The 20202-nt window shown below is 43.4% G+C and overlaps 1 protein-coding gene across 4 annotated transcripts in view; it reads left to right on the top strand.

Annotated features, from left to right (window-relative positions):
• The window catches only part of CDK19 (cyclin dependent kinase 19), a 92181-nt gene that overhangs the window by 12872 nt on the left and 59107 nt on the right, over positions 1 to 20202 (top strand). For 2 of the 4 annotated variants that reach the window (XM_035109073.3, XM_088666012.1), the window contains exons 2-3: positions 9334 to 9394; positions 16215 to 16290. In XM_035109073.3, coding sequence (XP_034964964.1) covers positions 16267 to 16290 — 24 coding nt within the window. In that variant the 5' untranslated portion in view covers positions 9334 to 9394; positions 16215 to 16266. Of the gene's footprint in view, positions 1 to 6304; positions 6695 to 9333; positions 9395 to 16214; positions 16291 to 20202 lie in introns of those variants that run through there. The other 2 variants (XM_035109074.3, XM_035109070.3) reach the window with 2 other exon arrangements.

The following is a 20202-nucleotide window of genomic DNA, read 5'->3' as shown; positions in this document are numbered from 1 at the left end:
TGCATATTTACTCAGAAGTAAAGATTCCATATGTAACAATGCATAGAATTGCACACTCTATTTGAAAAAACTGAAACTGTGTTTCTGAAAGATGTATCCTTTATTGACCTTGTTTGTTGGTGTTCATGAACTGAAACAAAGGCAGTATTTTATCTCAGGTTTCACCTTGGGTAAAATACATGAACAGCTGACCTAAAAAAGACTTGTTTGTTTCAAGTCTGAATCTGCTCCAAGTTGGGTGTTTTATGATGAGTTTGCAAGCTTCTTCAATAACTTTAGTTCCAAAAAACAGTTCCAACTGTATTGTAACAGGGGAAAAAAGTTGTGGTACATTATATTAATGAAAATGTATTGCTTTAAAATATTAGAGGAAAAATATTTTTGGCACTTGGTACACATGACCCAGTTGGTACACATGACCCACAAAGCGGATCATTTTGAAAATGTATTGCCTTGACATCTTGATGGTAAAGCCTGACAAATTTCTTCATTTGCTTTGAAGGGCAGGTTGAATATGCCCTGAAAACTCAGGTCTCCTTTGTCAGTCTATTTTAGGAATTAATAGTTGCCTAGCAGGGACGATCAAACCTATCCATTCTTAAGGAAATCAGCCCTGAGTGCTCCCTGGAAGGACAGATCGTAAAGCTGAGGCTCCAATACTTTGGCCACCTCATGAGAAGAGAAGAATCCTTGGAAAAGACCCTGATGTTGGGAAAGATTGAGGGCACTAGGAGAAGGGGACGACAGAGGACAAGATGGTTGGACAGTGTTCTCGAAGCTACGAACATGAGTTTGACCAAACTGCGGGAGGCAGTGCAAGACAGGAGTGCCTGGCGTGCTATGGTCCATGGGGTCACGAAGAGTCGGACACGACTAAACGACTAAACAACAACAAAGCAGGGACGTAGGCAGGATCAAAATTGGGGGGGCAAGGGGCGGGTCCAAGGCACAGGGGGAGGGGCCACAGTGGGGCAAGGAAAGCCATGGTCGTTCAGGGGCGAGGGGGCGCCAGGATCAGCCCGAATTTAGGCTGTTGCGATCCCTTCCTCCCCCTCCGCGATCGCCGGGGTGGGTGGAGGGAAAGCTGGCTTTCCCTCCACAGCCAGCAAGGGAGAAGGGAGACGTCCCTTCTAGCCGGCTGGCTGTGGGGCGGGTGGAGGGAAAGCCCCAGAGCCGCGCAAAGCGTTTGGCTAGCTTTCCCTCCACCCGCCCCACAGCCAGCCAGGGAGAAGGGAGACGGCACCGGGCGGCAGCGGGGCAGGCTGGCCACCAGCGGCCCTGCTTCTAGGGGGGGCAACTGCCCCCCTGCCTACGCCCATGTTGCCTAGTGAAAACAAATTGCAGGCTAGAAATGCTGTACACTGGGAGAAGAGGTTTTCTCACTCAGTGGCCTTCTTTGTTTCTGATGCATACTCACCAGCAGAGATGGAGGCAGGCTTGAGGCCCCAGGCACTTACTTCCTTGGGAATGGATGGGGACTGGTGGTGAAAGAGAGTTGAGGTGAGGGGCCAGTGATAGCAAAGGGGCTCAGCAGTAAGGATGTACAGTACAGCCAATTCCAGCTGCCCAGTGTCAGATGCAAGGCAGCTGCCACCAACTTTCTTCTCAATAGCAAGGTCCTTTGTGGGTCCAACTAAGCATGGAGCAGGGGTTCCTAAGCCTCTTGGGCCATCCACTCTGGAAATACACAGCTGGAAAGCAACCTTTTTGTCTTGGTATGGTATTAGGAGACAGAAGTGGTGGCATCTGGAGCCAAAAGGATTTTCATCATGATCCCTAAGCACCAGAGGCACGCTTTGTACTCAGCAAAGGTATCATAAGTCATGTGTCAGGAGTAATAACATCTAGAGGCTTTTCAGCTGGCCAATTTTCTTCTTCTGTAGCACTGAGGAGAGTGTTTGGCTACGGATGGGACAATGCTCTCTTACTGGGTGCTGAGGAGATCCCAACAGAGGGAATGAGGAAGAATGTCACCCTCACTGCTGGTGGTGTGGCTTGGTTTACCATGACCATCTCTTTGCTGTGTTGATGTCTGCGGATTTAAAAATGGGAGAGGCATGTGCACAGATGGAAGGAACAAACCACAGCAGTAGCAGCAGTAGAACAACTCTGCACTGGTGAAAAATGGGTACCGGGAATAAAAATAAAATAAAATAAATTTAGTTTAGTTTAGCTTACTGTTTTTAATTGGATTATGATTATGGATACGTTAATTGGCTGTTTTTATTGGAAAGTTAATAAAAATTACTTAAAAAGAAAAATGGTGACCGGGAAGGAAGGAGGAAGAGAAACTTTATCCATGTGGCCAGATGGGTGGGGTAGAAATAATAAATTGTTGTTGTTGTTGTTTGCTATTATAGCACATAGCCAAATGACCTGGTGAAGGAGGAACAGAGCAATCTATTTCTCCTTCACCCAGCCCAGTTACTATCCTGAATAGAATAAACAGCAGAATAGGTTTTAAGGCGCTGCAAGGATCTTTGCTACAACACTTACACAGCTACTCTGCTGGAAATTGTTGCTGTAAGCTCTTCTTGTGATTGAGCTAGCCTTGGGTTTGCTTTTGTACACACTACTATACCTTTAAAGCACATTCGAAGCACATCGCCCCACAAAGAACCCTAGAAACTGTAGTTTATCCCTCACAGAGTTACAGTTCCCAGCACCCTTAACAAATTACAGTGCTCAGAACGCTTTGAGTGGAAAAATGTCTTTGAATATTCTTGGTGTGTATGCCCCACTCATAGAATTGTAGAGTTAGAAAGGACCGTGAGGGTCATCTAGTCCAACCACCTGCAAGAAGAGCAATGCTTTCTTGTATGTTCTTTATTCAGTCACAGGGCTTATTCCCCACCCCTCGCCCCCAAATGAAATGGCAAAATACACATGAATTATGGTATGAGTCTCATTCATGTATAACTTCCTGCTGGTTGTGTTCTTCACAAAGAGCTTGTTTCCATAGTGTCAGAGAGTTGTTAAACAGTTTGACATAAGATCAGATGTGTATAGTGATTTTCTTCCTCACTGCATTAACAACATTCACAGGTGATATATTACAGACTGCAAGGTGCTGTTGATGTCAAATGTGAAAGCATTTTTAATAAATGGAAGAAAATTAACATAAATTGAATATAAACTGTCACTGAAAGGGGAAAACATATGAAACCTAACTTACAGTGTTTGAAACCAAAACTGAAAACTGGAACAGATAAACCTTTTGTATAGTGATGTTTGTATTTCAGATAATGTGCTTAGCACTGTCAAGAAGTTCCACAACAAAGATTTGTAATCAGGTGTAAGAATTTATAATACTGTATTTGTTTACATAGGGCTGCAAGACTTATTTCCTTTATCTAGTTGTTTTCAAGCAGTGTTTTTATATCATGCTTTTATGCAGGATGTAGGATGGCCTTGGGAAGAAAAGCAGGATGTAGTTCAGGATACTAGTGTGCATAGATTATTAGGCCATGGTTTAATGGTGTTATTGCTACTTCTCTGGCAAGTACTGTAAATTAAAGAAAAAATGGTCATGCAACATTTAATGAGCATCATTATGAGTTTAATTACTGTGTGATACTCAGTTGCATACCACCTCAGAGGAGTGCCTCCTCATCTTCTATTTTCTTACTGTGTATGGTGTGATGGATCCCCCACCTCACTGCTTTAACCTCAGAGGCTCTCCCTGTGCTTCTCCACAAACAGGAGAAAAAAACCTCCAGAATCCAAATTGGACTTGTCTCCAGAGTACCTCAGGCTCTGCGTTCGAAACCTATGGCCACCAGTGGGGTCTCCCTCCCTGGGATCCCTACTGCTACAGTGTGCCTCTCCCTTAGGCAACTATGTGGCTCCTTCGGCTTCTCTAACCAGCCCTTTGTATGACAGGAGAAACAGCAAACAGTTTCCTCTTCCCCAGGAAAGCTTTGTTCTCCCCTCTTTGTCACACCTCTGAAGGTACTGAGACACTGCCGAGTCAGAGAACGTTTAAGCACATTTAACTTTATTATTTAACTTATAAACATGAGTTTCTTTGGTTCTTAAAAGCACATATCTTCTTATTTAACACAGTTTTCTTCATACAGCTCCTGCATCCCTCTTTAACACTCTACTCCAGGGGTGTCAAACTCAAATTCATCGGGGGCCGCATCAGCAGTTTGGTCACCCTCAAAGGGCCAGTTGTGTCTGTAGGACTATGTGTCCTCTCCTTATTATCATAAATTATTGTCACTGCATTCAATTATCACTGTTTTTTGTAATAATGTAAGCTCTTTCCCGCCCCCACACGGATCACATTCCTGTGTCGTGGCGCATGTGTGGGAGGGGATGTAAACGAGGGAAATTTGAACAAAAGGTGGGGATCGACGACTTCCGGGGGGGGGGGCTCAACTAAACCTTCGGCAGGAAGGAGAAAGCCACTGCTGGGATTAAAAACCTGCAGATGGAAAGAGGGCTTCCCTCTCCCGCCCTGCGCACACCCAAACCCCGCTAGGCAGGATGCCACACGCTGCAACCCACCCCATGCTTTGGAGAGAGGCAGGAACATGCGGTGCAGCGCCAACTCCCTGCTTTGCTTTTGCATCCTCCCTCCTCAGCGCCAGAGTCCCTTCCCCTCGCGCTGAGGGAGGGCAGCGGATTTCCCGAGGAGGAAGGCGGCGGCAGCCCCAGCGGACGTGCATCTTCGCCTCAGAGCTGCTCTTCCCCCCACCCGCGCTGTTGTCGTCTTCGCCGCCTCCTCTCCCTACCGGGACTGCAGGCAGAGGAGGCTTGAAAACCTCCCCCCCAAAAAAATCCCCCTCCCACCTACTCAAACCGCGAGGCGACTCCATCTGGAGCCCTACATCACGAGGGGCTGAGAGGAGGAGGCGGCAGAGCGGGAAGAGCAGGAACCCGTGCCGTCGTCGTCGCCTCCCTCCCGGCCGCCCCCCGGGGAGCAGCTCCCCCGGAACTGAGAAGCCAAAGGGCGGCTCGGGGGTGGGGGGCAGAGCAAAAGCCAGGCACCCTCCCGAGTGTCTATGAGGAGAAAACGGGGGAAGAGGGAAGAGAAACCCGGCTCCATCAAGAGAGCGGCTGTTGCGCTTCGCCTACTTCCCCCTCAGGCTCACTCCGCGTCCCTTTCGCCCGCTCGCTCGCCCACCTCCCGGATGCAGCCGAGGAGAGGAAGGGAAGCGGCGGGCGGCGGCTCCCCAGTGCCGCCTCACTCGCTCTCGGAGACAACAGTAAAGCCCGCCAAAAAAAAATCCAGCGCTGCTCCGTCCCGGCACCAACTTTGCCGGCGTCGCCTGTAGGGCTTTCCTACCTCCTCGGCGGGCTTCCTCCTCCTCCTCCTGCATCTCACTTCCCCGTCTGGCCGCTGTGCCACCGCCTCCCTCAGCCTCATTCGAAATTGAAATTCCCTGGCCAAGCCGTCAGCGCGGCTCCAGCGCCCCGGCCTCCGCCTGCAGCTCTGCCCCCGGTTTTGACCCTCGGCCAATCGCAGGCTCCAGAACTACTGTCAGTGGATATTGTCGGCGGCGGCTACGCGGGCCACATGACGAGGTCTGGCGGGCCGGATTAGGCCCCCGGGCCTTGTGTTTGACACCCGTGCTCTACTCTCTACCAACTCCCTAACTCCCAACTGTCAACTGCCAACCACCTAACTGACCAAACCGCTCCTCTCTCCTTTTAAACTGGGAACAGTCCCGCCCCCATCAGAATGTTATGTCAGTCAGGCTGGAGGTGGATTTAGTCTTTTCCAGCCAGGTAGGAATAAATATTTCAAAACTGTGTCAATCCGTTACATATGGCTGCTCAGAGCTACAATGCATGTCTTCCATGTTTGGTTTCCCTTTAAGGGTAGGAAAAAATAAAAATGCATAGTCCTTTCAATTACATGGTATAAGTGTACAGTAATGGAACTGTAGTATTGTGTGGTGGGGAGATGGTGATATTTTTCTTTTGGAAAGACTTTTAAGGCACAATCCTATACTCAATATCTATCAGGTGAGAGACTATAGGATTTGGCTGAATCACCCTTACACAGCCAGAATGCATGATGAATCACCATCTTTAGATATGCTGTCAGTACATTGTGTTTGCAGCCCATTCTGACAGCCAAGATACACTGGTAGAAAGGCTGAAATACTTAGGCAGTCACCAATACCTGTTTATTTCATAGTTAGAGCCCCAGTGACGTGGGGCAATTTTTCTCTTGCCATACATGTTTAGTTCACCTTGTGAACTTTAGTGTTGGGAAACGGGATACTTTGTTCAAAATAGCTTGTCTCGAGAACATTGTTAGGGACTTCAGGACATTGTTAACACTTCTCTGCACTAAGCAGGGATGGGGGACTTGTGGCCCTCCAGATGTTGTCAGACTGTAACTCCCATCAATCCCAGCCAGCATGGCCAATAGTCTGAGACAATGAGAGTTCTAGTCCAGAAACATCTGGAGGGCCTCAGGTTCCCCATCCCCTTTCTTGAAAGATCGCAGAACGACCAGCAGCTACATACACATAGTACTTCAGTATAACCCTACTAAGCAGAAATATGCTCATGGTCACCGCAGTCTCCCCCCTCCCTTCTCCCCATCCAGGTGGTGCTGAGGGAAGCCTTGAGGCATCAATTTTGATTGAGCACTAAGATAGCACCACTTGTCCTCCCTTTTGCACACACTCTGAGATACTTAATGTGCAATGTGCATCAGGATCTACAAACTATGGTACAGTATGTTTTCTGTCTGTTGACTGTTATTTGCTCTGTCTGCCCTAACAGAGACTGCTTTGCAACAGGTATAGGCAGTGCTTTTTTCCCTGGGGGTACGCAGGGGTACGCACCCCCCCCTAAACGTTTTGTGAATCTAAGTTTGGTTTGGCCTCATTGAGGGGCAGTATTTCAATATGAGTAGGAAAATGAGAGTACTGTACTGCTAAACATTTTTTAAAGAAAAAAGCACTGGGTATAGGATCCTGTTCAACACTCCATTCCATGCTGAGAACATGGGAGACCCATCCCATAATGAGCAGCAGTGCCCAGCATGCTCTTGGCTGTTTCTCTTTGTGGTTGTTAATCTGCCAGGCAGACTTCTGTACCCGTGCAAGCTTCGTGGCAGAGAGTTATGCAGCAGATGAATATGTCCCTATCTTAGAGCTAGTTCCATAAGGCATACTGCACCTGTTACTCTGCTGTCCGTTGAACAGCTATCTGAGACACAGGAACCCTATTATCCATTATGTTGTTCAAGAAAGACTATGATTTTGCCCTGCTTGTTTCTTTGTTGTTGTGGAGTGTTAAATAAGAATCCCTTTCCCTTTCTGGCTTCAGTATTGCACTCTCTCAGGGAAATGGGAGGAACTTCATGGGCAAAAGGGAATTGGCTTCTCCCCTCTCTCTGCTTACTCATACCACTTTGATAGGTGAAAAGGGCCACCCACCTGCAAATCGCCTGATGTCAGATGACTCACCTTTGAGTGACTCACCTGGGAGTGTGTCCCTGTTGATGGGTTAGAATAGAATTGTAGAATTGAAAGGGACCTTGATGGTCATCTAGTCCAACCCTCTGTAATGCAAGAATCTCAAAACATGGTCTACCATCCAATTTGAAACCATACCAGATCCTGCTTAGCTTTGCAAATGTGTTAGGAGTTTTATTGCTGTACCACTACTGTAGTTCATTGCCTCCCTCTATGTGTAGGCAGTTTATGGGCTTCATTGGCAGTACAAGTCTTGGCTACTTGGTACCGGCAGAGTTTTGTGGTATTCTATATGCTTGTCTGTTGTTTTTTTACATCATTTTGGGATTTTCTGTTTGTATTTTTCTCCTCTTCGCTGAGTGAGCATTGGAGATGGCAGCTGTTTACCTATGCATATTGGCATAGCCCCCTAAAGGGGGAGGGGTATAAGTTTGTTCTGTTATGAAGTTCTATAGCACAGTAGGAGCAATGATAATACACACAGACCTTCCACTGATCTCTCTGTTTGCTTCTAATTGATTTGAGCAGATTTTTCTATTTACTGCTTGAATAAATATTTCAGAAATTATTCTTAATTTGATAGTAACCTGTCTTCAAAAACAATTTTACTTTTAATGTGGTGTTTCAGGAGTTTCAAAGTGTAATTCTTCTCTTCAGAAGGGCTAGAAAGCAGGTGTGATTGCAAGGTGACAGACCCGCTTGCAAATAGCCATTCATTTTTACAGTTGTCCTGCAGTATATAGTGCAAATGGTGCTGTTTTGGAAAATGTTTAAGTGGTAATTTAGTTTTTGCCACCTGTACCTGGAATCCTGATTTTTAAAAAATACTTAGTATAAACTTCTGATTCAGGTCAGTTTCTGAACTACAGTACTGATGTTCAAAAGGCTTCTTATCATGAATGATATTGTGGTCACTGCTGCATCCATGCAAATGTTTCCACTGTTTATTAGTTCCTTATAGTACTGTTTCTATGTTTTTGTTGATAACTTTTGAATATACATTTGTTCTCAAGTGTTTTCCCATAATGTTTTGTCCTCTCTTCTCACCCTCTCCTTGAGGCAGGAGGAATGGAATTTTCTCCTATGTCAAACTGGCTGGTGGTCCTGTACTGTGTGGGACATAGCTAGCTTGCTATAAATGGAGAGGATTTTGAATCACCTCTCCCCCCCTCAAATAAAGAGCTTATTAGCTCATGTGTGATAAAAGTAGGATAAGTGAAGATATTCATTTATATTCCACAAAAGGTAAATGAAGATCTTATCAGTGCTTACTTTGAAAAAACAAACAAACACTTTTGAGTAAGTTGTATTTTCAAGGTAGCCATAACTGCTTTTGTGTACTGCATGTAGTTCAGCAATACTGAAGTGGATACAGATGATTTTTTCCAGTGAGTTTAAGATGGTTTGAAAGCGCAAGTGATTGCTCATAAAGTTTACTCTCATCCCACTGGTAAGAAGTTTTTTTTAAAGTTTTTTTTTAAAAAAAATCTTTGTTTCAGAAACTTGCAAAATGTGTTTAACCAGAATCATAGAATCATAGAGTTGGAAGAGACCACAAGGGCCATCCAGTCCAACCCCCTGCCAAGCAAAAGTTTGGACAATGAAATGTGTTTATTTGTGGGTATGTTCTGGGAAGTTAAGCCACTCACAAACACTTTCAACTCTCAAATATTTCTGTTTAATATCAAAGAATAATCTTTACCTATTTGTTGCTTTGGTGACTCCTGAACTTCCTTGAAAGTCTTGGACTGGTAACTATCATGTTTCCAAATGGTGTGCCTATTTATTAAAGAACTGCTCAGTGGATATCTAGGTATTTGGCACTGTTGAGACGTAAATCTTGTATATCTACATAAATCTCTGCCTTTTACTTCTGCTGTGTCCATAGATTCCATCGGGCTTCGTATATGGACTTCAAGCCTTGGAGGTAGCAGAATATTCAGCAGAAGGTAAAGAGGAGTGCTGCCTTCTGGCGTCATAGTGTGTGCTTGTGTGCGAATGTGCGCTGGGGTAGTTAGTGTTGTACAATCCTTCTAGGGAAGAGGCAAATATAGTCCTGTTGGCTTGGGATCTTAGTTAATAGAACAGTTATGTCAATAGACTGCCTGTTGTTTGAATTTGGTCAAAAGTTCCATCATCAAATGTTCTATGAAATCAAGAATGCCCTTGTGTAAGTCTCAGCTTACCACTGTTTCCCATCATAGGCTCACCTGATAGCAATGTAAGGACTATAGAGCCTTTGTCTCCCACTTTGGTGGGAGTGAGGGAGGTCACTCTCACATGCACGCTCTAGCCTCTCAGATAGGACTGGTTATTCCTTTCAACTCGCCTCAAAAGACTTACCCATTCTCCATTCCCAATTTAGGCCACATGGCCTAACTTTCCCTTCTGTCCTTTCACTTAATGTCTGGTGTCTCTGGACATGAGCACAATGCTCAGGAAGAAGCTTGCAGAGAGCAAATACACACACACAGAGTCTTCACAGGTTTGAAGGGTTCACGTCAGCATTTGTAGTGAAGTGTTTGCATGTGTTGTAGATACAAGCACATGTTCTGCTCCCTATCATTCTGCTGCTTTATGGGAGGGCCGTGGAGGTGGCTGCCACCATTCCATAGGATGCATTTAGTGAGATTCAGTGTGTATGTTTGTGTTTTGATCTTAAGACATAATAAGAGTCTGCTGAATTAGGCCAATGGCCCATCTACTTCAGCATCCTGTTTTCACAGTGGCCAACGAGATGCCTGTGTGAAGTCCTCAAACAGAACATGAGCTCAACAGTGCACTACCCACCTGCAGTTCTCAGCAACTGGTATTCAGAGTCATACTGCCTCTGACCGTGGAGGTAGAGCATAGCCATTGTAACTAGCAGCTAGCATCTTCTGGGCGCTATGTTGGCTAGCTAGCCAGCCAGCTTCCTTGAAAAGTGTTACGGGCCACTTTTCAAGCAGTACAGCATCCATGTGACCTCTGCCATTTTAAGTGGGTAGGTTGATGATGAGGGTATAGACAGGTGAGAGAAGCATCCCCTTCTCAAAGGAAAGGCAGCCTGCACATGCTTAATGGCACTTTGGAAAGATTTCCCCTCAGAAAATAACTCTGCACATTCTAAGAGACTCTTTGTTCTAGTTCCCAGAAGCTTTATTCATTGCACTTTTTATGGAAAAGGGGCCACCATATGATGTAACTTGGTGCTCTGGAAGGTTTTTTTTTGGGGGGGGGTCTGGATTCTGGAGGCTTCTTCAAAGCATATATTTTTGTAATTGACATACTTCAATTTATGTATTTTTTTTTGTTCCAATAAACTAATGCTTTCAATACTTGGCCTCTATTTTACATTATTTGACTGGTCAAAATGCCACCAAAGTGAATAGGAATGTTGAACCGAACAGAAAGATGTTGAGTTACCTGTACATACTCCGTTTAGGCTCATGGTTGTAGGTGAAACCAATATGATTTCCTTGCAATTTAGTAGCAGTTAGGTTGTCTCATAGCCTCTCATCAGGGAACTATAGGAAGATGTAATACATTTAATTTCCTCTTCTGTGTTTGTTAAACTTTTTGTTTATAGTGGGATATGGCTCCTGTGTATGAGATTTGATGAGCTCCTGTTGATAATTTCTTCTACATGTTTTATAATTTAACTTCAGCTTTATTATATTGTCACCATGCATGAAACAAAACTAGGAGCTGATAACCTTTTTACACGAATAGCAACTTTAATCTCAACAGGTGCTGCTGGCCTGCTGGTGGTTTAGTCACTGCCACTAGAACCTGGCATGGCTCATGTTGACTAAACAAAACTAAATGATGGCTGCTAATGGGCTTGGCAGTGCTTGAATCAGGCTTGATTAATTTCTTGTGTAAATAAAATTAAGTATAGGAAAAAATAATGCACATTATATGTAGGTCAGCACATGGGACAGTTGCCCACAGAATTCATTAACAGTATAATATGCAATGAACTAAGCATGTCTGCTTTTCATTTCATAGCTTTCTCAGTAAGTAGGCTTATGCTTCAATTTTTATTGTTCTTCTCCAGGCTAAATATTAAAAATTGCATAGGCTTAATCATATTTCTGTGGGATTTATGCGTAGAACAAATCTTATGGTGTGATAGTAATTGCTTAGGTATGCATCATCTGTCCTGTCTTGTTTCTGACATTTATTTCTATCCAAATATATAAAGGGTGTTAAAGATAGCTTATTAACTTGTTGGATCACATTATTGATACTGGTATCTCTATCATTTTGTGATTTCAATTCTCTTCAGTTTTCTTCAGTATTTCTGTTGAGTACTATAGCAATTTCTAACATGAGTTGTGTCTAGGGGGAAGGCTTTGGTTTCAGGACGGTGACACTGCCAGTAGGAAACTATTTTAGGATGATGATGCATAGCATGCGGTTGTACAACCTTATAATGAATGTGACATATGGTTCATAAAAATCTAAGGGCTGGATATGAGGAGAGGTGCTTCTAGGAAGCCAGCTCTCTGCCCCAGGGCAGGCATCCTTTACACATTAATGCTCTTTCCCACCCCTGCCTAAAGAATTTACATGATCTCGTCTACAGTGTGCTGCAAGCAGACAGCACAACTGAGCATGATGTCTCACATCAAGGTGCATGCAAGTAGCTGACTTTAAATGTAGCTTAAGCAGGCACGCCAAGGAAAGGCAAAACCAGCTGTAGTGTCACTAGCTGTCCATATTCTCAAAGCTTGTGCATTTATTTATTTTTACTGTATAGTGAATTTGGATTGTGGTGGCGGTATAGAAACTTCAAGGGCGAGGCAAGGAACACAGCAGCAGCAAGACTCTTGATTGTACCAGCTGCAAACTCTGAGTTACTTACACAGAATGGGATCAATGACACTGAGCCCTTTGTCCTTTGCCAGAGCTGAATATCTTGGGAACACTCCTTGGGTGGGAATGAGTTAACAGAAACCGACCTGGATCCCTAAACTGCATTTCCATTTCCCACGATACCACCCTTTTGCAGGGACTACAAATTATGCTGGGGTTATAGTATGAGTAAAGTGCTCGTTTCTATATCTGGCCGTGAAATCCAGTCCCACCAAATATATCCTCTGTTGCAGGTGGGGTGGAGAGTCCAAATATAAGTCGGGGGAGCTACACATGAGTAGTAGAATGTTTAACAGTCAGAATGCCAACAGGTTAAACTTTTCTTATAATTTAATTTCTGTAACAGAAAAGGATGAGGCATGTTGAATTCCTGTTTGCCACAGAGCTACCTTACCTTATGGGCAAGTCTGCCCCCCCCCATCATTTAATTTTTCAAAGTTTTTTATTTGGCTGTTCCAATGGGCTCCTTCCTATGAAGCTACAATGTCAAAAGGATTTTGTGGCCCCCTATATCCCCCCCTCCGCCAATTAAAAAGAATTTGCCGGCTTTAGGCAGAGTACCTATTTTACACTTTAATGAGCAGGCCCTGATAGCTTGAGGAAGGCAGAAGATCAGATTGTGTCTGCCCATCTGCCAGGTAGTCAGAGCAACACCTGCTCTGGTTATGCTCCCTGAAGCGTGTCTAGGGCTTAGTAGGTAGGTGGTCCTTAAACTTAAGGATTTCTGATCCAGCAGTCATCTCTGATAATGGAAGTGGGAGGAAATTTTAGCTGAGTCTGACTCTCCTCTGCAACCCCACCCTGACCTGGTGTTACTCTATTTTCTATATAGGAGCCCTCTAGAACAGCATGGGAGGTAGTGAGGGTAGCTAACAGAGGTTGGGAAATGGATGCATGTTGGCTCCCCTCTCCTGTTATCAGAGGTGTCCACTATGTCCAATACTCTGCTGCAAATAGAATGAATCCTCCCATACAAACCACAGGTGTTACTGTGTAAAACATGGGGTATAATAGCTAAAATGAAAATAATGTGTATAAAAATAAGTTCGTGTTTGACATTGTGGAAGTATTGGGTCCAGTGATTCTATGCTCAGTTTCTCCTCAGTGAGCAAAGTTTGGTCAGTGTCTACTGATTTTGTAGTTTCTTGTAATAGACACGTAACATTTTACAAATGCTGCTGTCCTATGAATATTTGAGTATGATCCTCATTGAACAACCTGGATCTTGTACAGGAACGCTCAAGTTTTCCATACCTGATGTTGGCATAAAAGGAAGAACATAAGCTTCCAGCTGACAACAATTGAACTGTCACATCATAACTGTTATCACAGACTATCCAAGCGGAATGCTTTGGTAACCCTGGAGACCACTAGGTACAGTGGTACCTCTACTTACGAATTTAATGCATTTCAAACGCACAGGGCCGTCTTAAGCCCATCCAGCGCCCTGGCGCTAAGGTCCTTCCAGCGGCCCCCTCTGAAAGTGCAGCCTTGCTGGCCAAACCAGCTCCTGAGCGGCCAGACTTGGCTCCAGAGCCTCTCCAAGGACCCGCTGGTGGCGAAGCTCGACTGAGTGGAACCCAGCACTGGGGAAACGAGAAGGAGGCGCAGGCAGCGCAGAGTCCTCGGAGAAGGAGAGAGACGTGGCGCAGCCTCTCAGCTCATGGAGCACAGTCCTGGCCAGATCGCCAGAACACTGCGCTCACTTGGCGCCCTTCCAGCGCCCTCCAGCACCCAGTGCCATGGTTCTCCGCCACTAGCCTCTATGGCTAGGACGGGCCTGCGAACGCACATTTGTAAGTCGAAAAAATTTGTAAGTCGAATCCCATAGGAATGCATTGGGTGAAAAAATCGTAAGTCGAAGCAACCCTATCTAAAAATTCGTAAGTAGAAAAAATCCTATCTAAACTGCATCCAAGATGGCGGACGGAGCTCCGTTCGTAAGTAGAAACATTCGTAAATAGAGGTACCACTGGCTTGAAACATATGCAAACATGTACATAAGCACAGACACACAACTCAGATACTGTTGTAACTCCCAACAACTAGTTGGCAATTGTCCAATAATGTATGGAGAGCACCAGGAAATCTGATCCAAGTTAACTATATAGAAAACTAGGACTACAATCCTGAGCATGTTTTACTTGAGTTTAACCCATAGAGTTCATTGGTTTCAGGTAAGTGTGTATAGGATTGCATCCTTGGTATCTTAAAACCAAGCTGGGTATAAATAATATATCATTGAAACAACTAGCATAGCTCAAATTCCTTTTCTGATCAGTATCTGAAAGATAGTTCTGATTTCAAACTTTCATTTTGACCTTCATGGACAACCTGAAAATGGAATATAGCATGAATTGAAAAGAAGATTCTTCACTCTCTTACACATGTTAGTTTTTTCATTGGTTGTATATGTTTGACAAGCATTCATTGGGCTTTATGTCACTTGATGCAGAAGAGGGAGGAATCTGCGGAAAGTGAAGAACAGTCTGGAGTCTGAAGCTTCCCCATGCAAAGGTCTTAGTTTTACGTTGCAAGAACAAGTTGTTGAGTCATATATCTTAACATGCTTAACATGCTCTGTATTCAACTTCTGAAACATTTTCCAGACAAAATTGTTGCTTTTTTTAAAAGTCCAAAGACAGTACCTGGAAACTGCTTTATATACATAGTAGGCAAGGCTATTTGTTCAGCCCAGTATTGTTTTCTCTGTCTTCCAGTTGCTCTCCAGGTTCTTGTGGTTCTTATGCAGAGGTCTTTCCCCATCTCCTGATACCTGATCCTTCTTTAAATGGAGTACTAACAATCTTTGTTTTCAATGCTTCTTCCAAAAAGTATTTCACTTATTATTTTCAAAGAAAGATTATTATATTCTCAGATTCTCAGTTTTTGCAGTAGCATGATTTGGGGGTGGGCAGTTTGGAATCTCCCTCTTCCCTGGTGCCTTTGCATCTCTGACTTGGTATGCACCCAACTGAGGAGGCAGATGTCGCCCACATAAGCACCAGCTTCAAACCCATTAGGAATGGGGGAAGCAGTCTTAAACTTGCAGTATGTGGACTGTTCACTTCCCAGTAGATGTCAAGAATACGGTAAGACCAGCTTCCTCTCTTATCACTTGACAGAGAATCAAACTGTGAATAACATGCGTGGCTAGCATGTCCGAATAGCTTTAAAATTTAATCCTACTGTACAGTCTCTCTCCTCCAATTGCCTATTATTCAGGCATTCAACCCATCAAGAGGTTTAGCCCTTCTTTCCCCAGCACCAGTTCCAGTGAAAAACACATGCACAAACATACTCAACCTGCAGTTTGGTGTCAAAAATGATCCTGTTGGTACCAATGGGAGATGTTTTCAGAAGACTAATTACTGCACTAGGAAGCAATGTTCATTTATCACAGATAGGCAGGGAAAGGTTCAACTTCACTTTCATCCGTGCCATAATCCCTGCACCTTGTTGGTGCTAACTCTGTAACTTGTCTAAGGTTTTTGGGTTGAGCTAGCTTGTTTTGTCTGTCTTAGTTGTATTTCCTGGGTGCAGCTATATTTCTGTTTCCCTAGGAGATTCTTTCTTGCTGTTGTTGGCTAGTGCAGCTGGGCTGCTTAGATCTTGGGAATTCTCCAGGTTTTCAGGCTATGCTTGGTGCAGCCCTGTGTGCTTTTGTTAAAATACCATATCTTCATCATGTTTTGTTTTTGTTCTGTTTTTTGGTGGTATTTGGAAAACTGCCATTTCAAGAGGAGGTATTTTCACTAGAATATCACATGCCAGATTTATTGTTTTCTGGTTAATAGAAGAACTTTGTCATCCCTGACAAATATAGACTAGAGATTAATTAGTATGTGTGTTCTTTAACTATTTTAAATATAAATAAGCCCTGTACCATTTACTGTTTTCTTTTTCCAGAAAAGATGAAAAGGAGTATGCATTGAAGCAGATTGAAGGTACAGGGATATCCATGTCGGCATGTAGAGAAATAGCAGTAAGTGAATACAATGCTTAAATAAGTTTACAATTAACGGTGGGTTGTTGTTGTTTTTTAAAAAAAACTTCTGTAAAAGTTTAGGTTTAATTATATGATAAATGTCTTAATTGAAACTTTATTCAAGTATAATACACAACTATTTTTAAAAAAGTATTTTGTTAAATTTAAGAGACAAGCCTTAAATAAATCCTGAACAGCCATCTAGTCGGGCAGGCTTTTCCAGGCACATCAAATACATAACCCTGCTCCATTATTTCTTGTTATTTTATTGAATGTTTTATGTACTGTACATAGATTTCCTCCCCTCCTATAATCACCTTATTGTGATTTATGATAGCTGCCTAGGGATTTTTAAATATTTGTGGGATGTGTGTGTGCATATGAAAGTTAAATTATTTTAAAAAAACCTTTTGCAGAACATTTGGTACCACTCCAGTTGGGTTTGAAAGCAATTTCTAGCTTGGAGCTTCTTGAACTTGTGCCATCATTAGAAGGGATCTTATGAAAATGCTCTGATGTGTTTATTAAGAGAGATTACATGGTTTTTGGACTGAGTGTATAAATTGAACACCTCCCTGTTTGGGTAGCTGGAGGTAGTGAAATAACTTTTTAAAAATAAAGGTGTTTAAAATAGAAATTTGGTGCTTATTACCTTAGGGGGTATGTATTCATTTTTCAGTAATGAAAAGTTAAATCTGTGAATGTAATCCTCAGCAGTAGTGACTATTTCTGACCTGTATGCCACTGACAAAATATGAAATGGTACACTAGCTGAATATGCCACCAGGTGCGAGACACAGATTCTCTTCCTTTAGTTCCTCCCACTTCTAGGATATTTCTGTCATCCTGCATTTATAGCTCAATCACCTCTTTAGGAGGGGAATGGATAACCAAGCATGGGCCTGTTATTCAACAAATAACAGGAGACCAGGAACCTATAAAAGGCAAGCTCATAAAGCTGAGCCATGCATGTTTATGACTGTGTATACATGTCTTTTTCTCAGAATCATGGTGTGCCATTGAGAGACTGTATTCAGACAACAGGCCAGTGCTCAGAAATGGAATGCATAGTTTTATTACAAAGCAAAACATTGATTTAATATGCAGGCTGATAAGAGCAAAAAAAGCATTGGTTAATCAAACCATAATACCGGTATTAGTTCTCCTGAGATGAAGAGGCAGGGACTGAATATGGACAACATTCTTAGCACCAGATTGGAGTATTTGGGGTTGGTTGCAGGGGGGAGCTGGGGCTTTCCCCAATTCTGCAGGTGCCTGGAGCCTATTATGTTACAAATCTTCTTTGAATGGGACTAGGAAGGGAAGGGTGTAGTGGTGCTCACTTGGATCTTGAACTGATCTGAGAAAGAGAAGTTGCTGAATTGGAACTCATTACCAAGCTTAAAACCATGGAGCCACCTGGGATGAACAAAGACATAGGATTCTTATCTCATTATGCATGATCTAGCTTTCTTTAGCGCCTCAGCCCTTGCTTTCCCCCCGCAGGACCAATTGCAGTCATCATCAGTCGTTAACAGCCATCTACAGGTTTACCACTCCCATCAGCCCATCACCCATTCCCACCCACCCCCACCACCCTCTGTATATACATAAGGGTCTGACTCTTCTGTTTCAAGTGTATCTGAAGAAGTGTGCATGCACACGAAAGCTCATACCAAAATAAAAACTTAGTTGGTCTTTAAGGTGCTACTGAAGGAATTTTTTTTTATTTTGCTTCGACTCAGACCAACACGGCTACCTACCTGTGATCTGAGTTCAAAACAATAAAAATGAAGGAAGGCAAGGAATACTGGGAAGGAGGCCAAAGCTTCCTTTGTTTCTTAAACTAATCCTCTTTCTGGAGCCACAAAATGGACTATTTGAGAGTGTTGTGTATTGAGTCAAAGGATTTTATATCTGTATTATTATTGTCTGTATTTGCATTAGGATAAAGTAACTGCCTTTTGGTTCCAGAGGGTACAGCTACTATTGGTTCATTTAAGCTGCTGTATTTGGATCCTCTGTCTTATTGGTTTCCTCCAAAAGGCAGCACTGTAATTGCCTGATATTGTTCCCTCCAAAATGTATCCCTTTCTAGCTAGTTCCCTGTCCCTATAAATGTAGCCTTCCTGCCCTCAGTCTTGTTTACTTTAATAAAGAAGTGTTACTAGAGAACTGTCTGCAGCATATTATGTCAAGAGAGCTGAAATCACAAACCCCCACGTCACAACATAGCTTGCCTGATTTATTAAACTTTCTGCTACCGTTTTTACCTTCCCGCATTGGTCACTATGATTGGGTGTGGTATACAGTGGTACCTCGGGTTACAGACGCTTCGGGTTACAGACGCTTCAGGTTACAAACTCCACTAACCAGGAAGTGGTTGCTCCAGGTTAAGAACTTTGCTCCAGGATAAGAACAGAAATCGCGCACCAGTGGCAGCAGGAGGCCCCATTAGCGAAAGCACACCTCAGGTTAGGAAATGGCGTTTCCGTGCGCTGCTCTGGTTCCCCAGAAGCAGCTTAGTCATGCTGGCCATATGACCTGGAAGCTGTACGCCGGCTCCCTCAGCCAATAAGGCGAAATGAGCGCCGCAACCCCAGAGTCGTCCGCGACTGGACCTGATGGTCACGGGTCCCTTTACCCTTTACCTTCTTACCTTTGCACTAAAAATTAGGCATAGGAGGAAATTTGTTTGGTCCACTTTGCAGTGCAGTAGCCTGATCTGATGCTCTTGAACTTGCTGATTTTACGTTAAGTGTGCACAGAATGCAGGACAAGTGCAGATGAATTGGATGCAGAGGGCACCAGGGGACGCAATGGGATGGAACACTGCTATGATCAAGAGCCAGCAAGACTGAAAGAGGATGGAATTAGAGGCTTAGCCCATCCCTATTTAAAAATATACAGGCTAGTGATTGTGATATTTTACTGTGCCTCCTATCAGTAAAAGTGCCAAACTTATTTATGCTCTTTCTGTGAACCCCATGGAATGAAAGCACAATGCTAATTGTCTCATTTCCTTTACTTGAATCAAAGCATAATCCTTTTTAAAGTTGCTTGAAATGCTTTTGTTTAAGAAGAATGCTGTTCATTAATGCCAGAACATTTTCAGATCTTGAAATGAAATTATTTATAGAACAACTGCTTTTCAAAATGCTTGTTATGGAACAAGGGTGTTGCATGATTTGAGCAATTGTAGTTAAAAAAGAAAAGCAGCACTTGCCAACAATGCACAAGAAAGTATTTTTAAAATTCAAGGATTCAATAAGCTATAGTTATTGTGTAAAAAAATCCTAAGGGCATTTCAGTTCCTTTGCTCAGTTTCAGATGGCTGCACACCAGTTATCCTAGGCAGTGGATAGCCATTCTTAGTTGGTTAAGTGATTTGTCTTCTTAATTCTGGTTTTGAAGGCGAAACTGGCATCCCAGTAGTTCTGCAAGCTATGAGCAGTCAGCATCCGGCCTGTTTGAAGGATCTAGCATTTAGTGATGCTTTTACAATTTTTTTACAATAAATTGTAAAAGCATCTTGCACTTGCACTTGTACTTCTTGCAACTTTAGAAATTTAAACTATAAAAATGTAGAGGCCCTTCACATCTGCCTGTGTGCAAGAGTAGGTTAGAAGATACGTATATTCTGGTAGGTGGCTTCAGATTTAGAATTCTGAGTTAGACAGTGTGGTTTGCTAAGGCTACACTAGAGGAGCCAGAATAAGTGAATATACGGCTGGGTGCTAGTCAGTCAGGGAGAGTTGGTGTTGGTTGTGTCAGTTTGTGTTGATTAGAGAGGGAGTTAGTATTTGTTGATAGTCAGGGCCGTCTTAAGCATGTCTGGCACCGTGGTGCGAAGATCCCTCCGCCCCCTCCATTTCCCAGAGTTGTTGACCTTTTTTAGGAAGTCCTCCT

This window comes from Zootoca vivipara, chromosome 3, assembly GCF_965207765.1.
Source record: "Zootoca vivipara chromosome 3, rZooViv2.hap1.1, whole genome shotgun sequence".
NCBI classification, from domain to species: domain Eukaryota; kingdom Metazoa; phylum Chordata; class Lepidosauria; order Squamata; family Lacertidae; genus Zootoca; species Zootoca vivipara.
The sequence above is the reverse complement of the archived record's forward strand: the minus strand, read 5'-3'. Positions and strand labels throughout refer to the sequence as shown.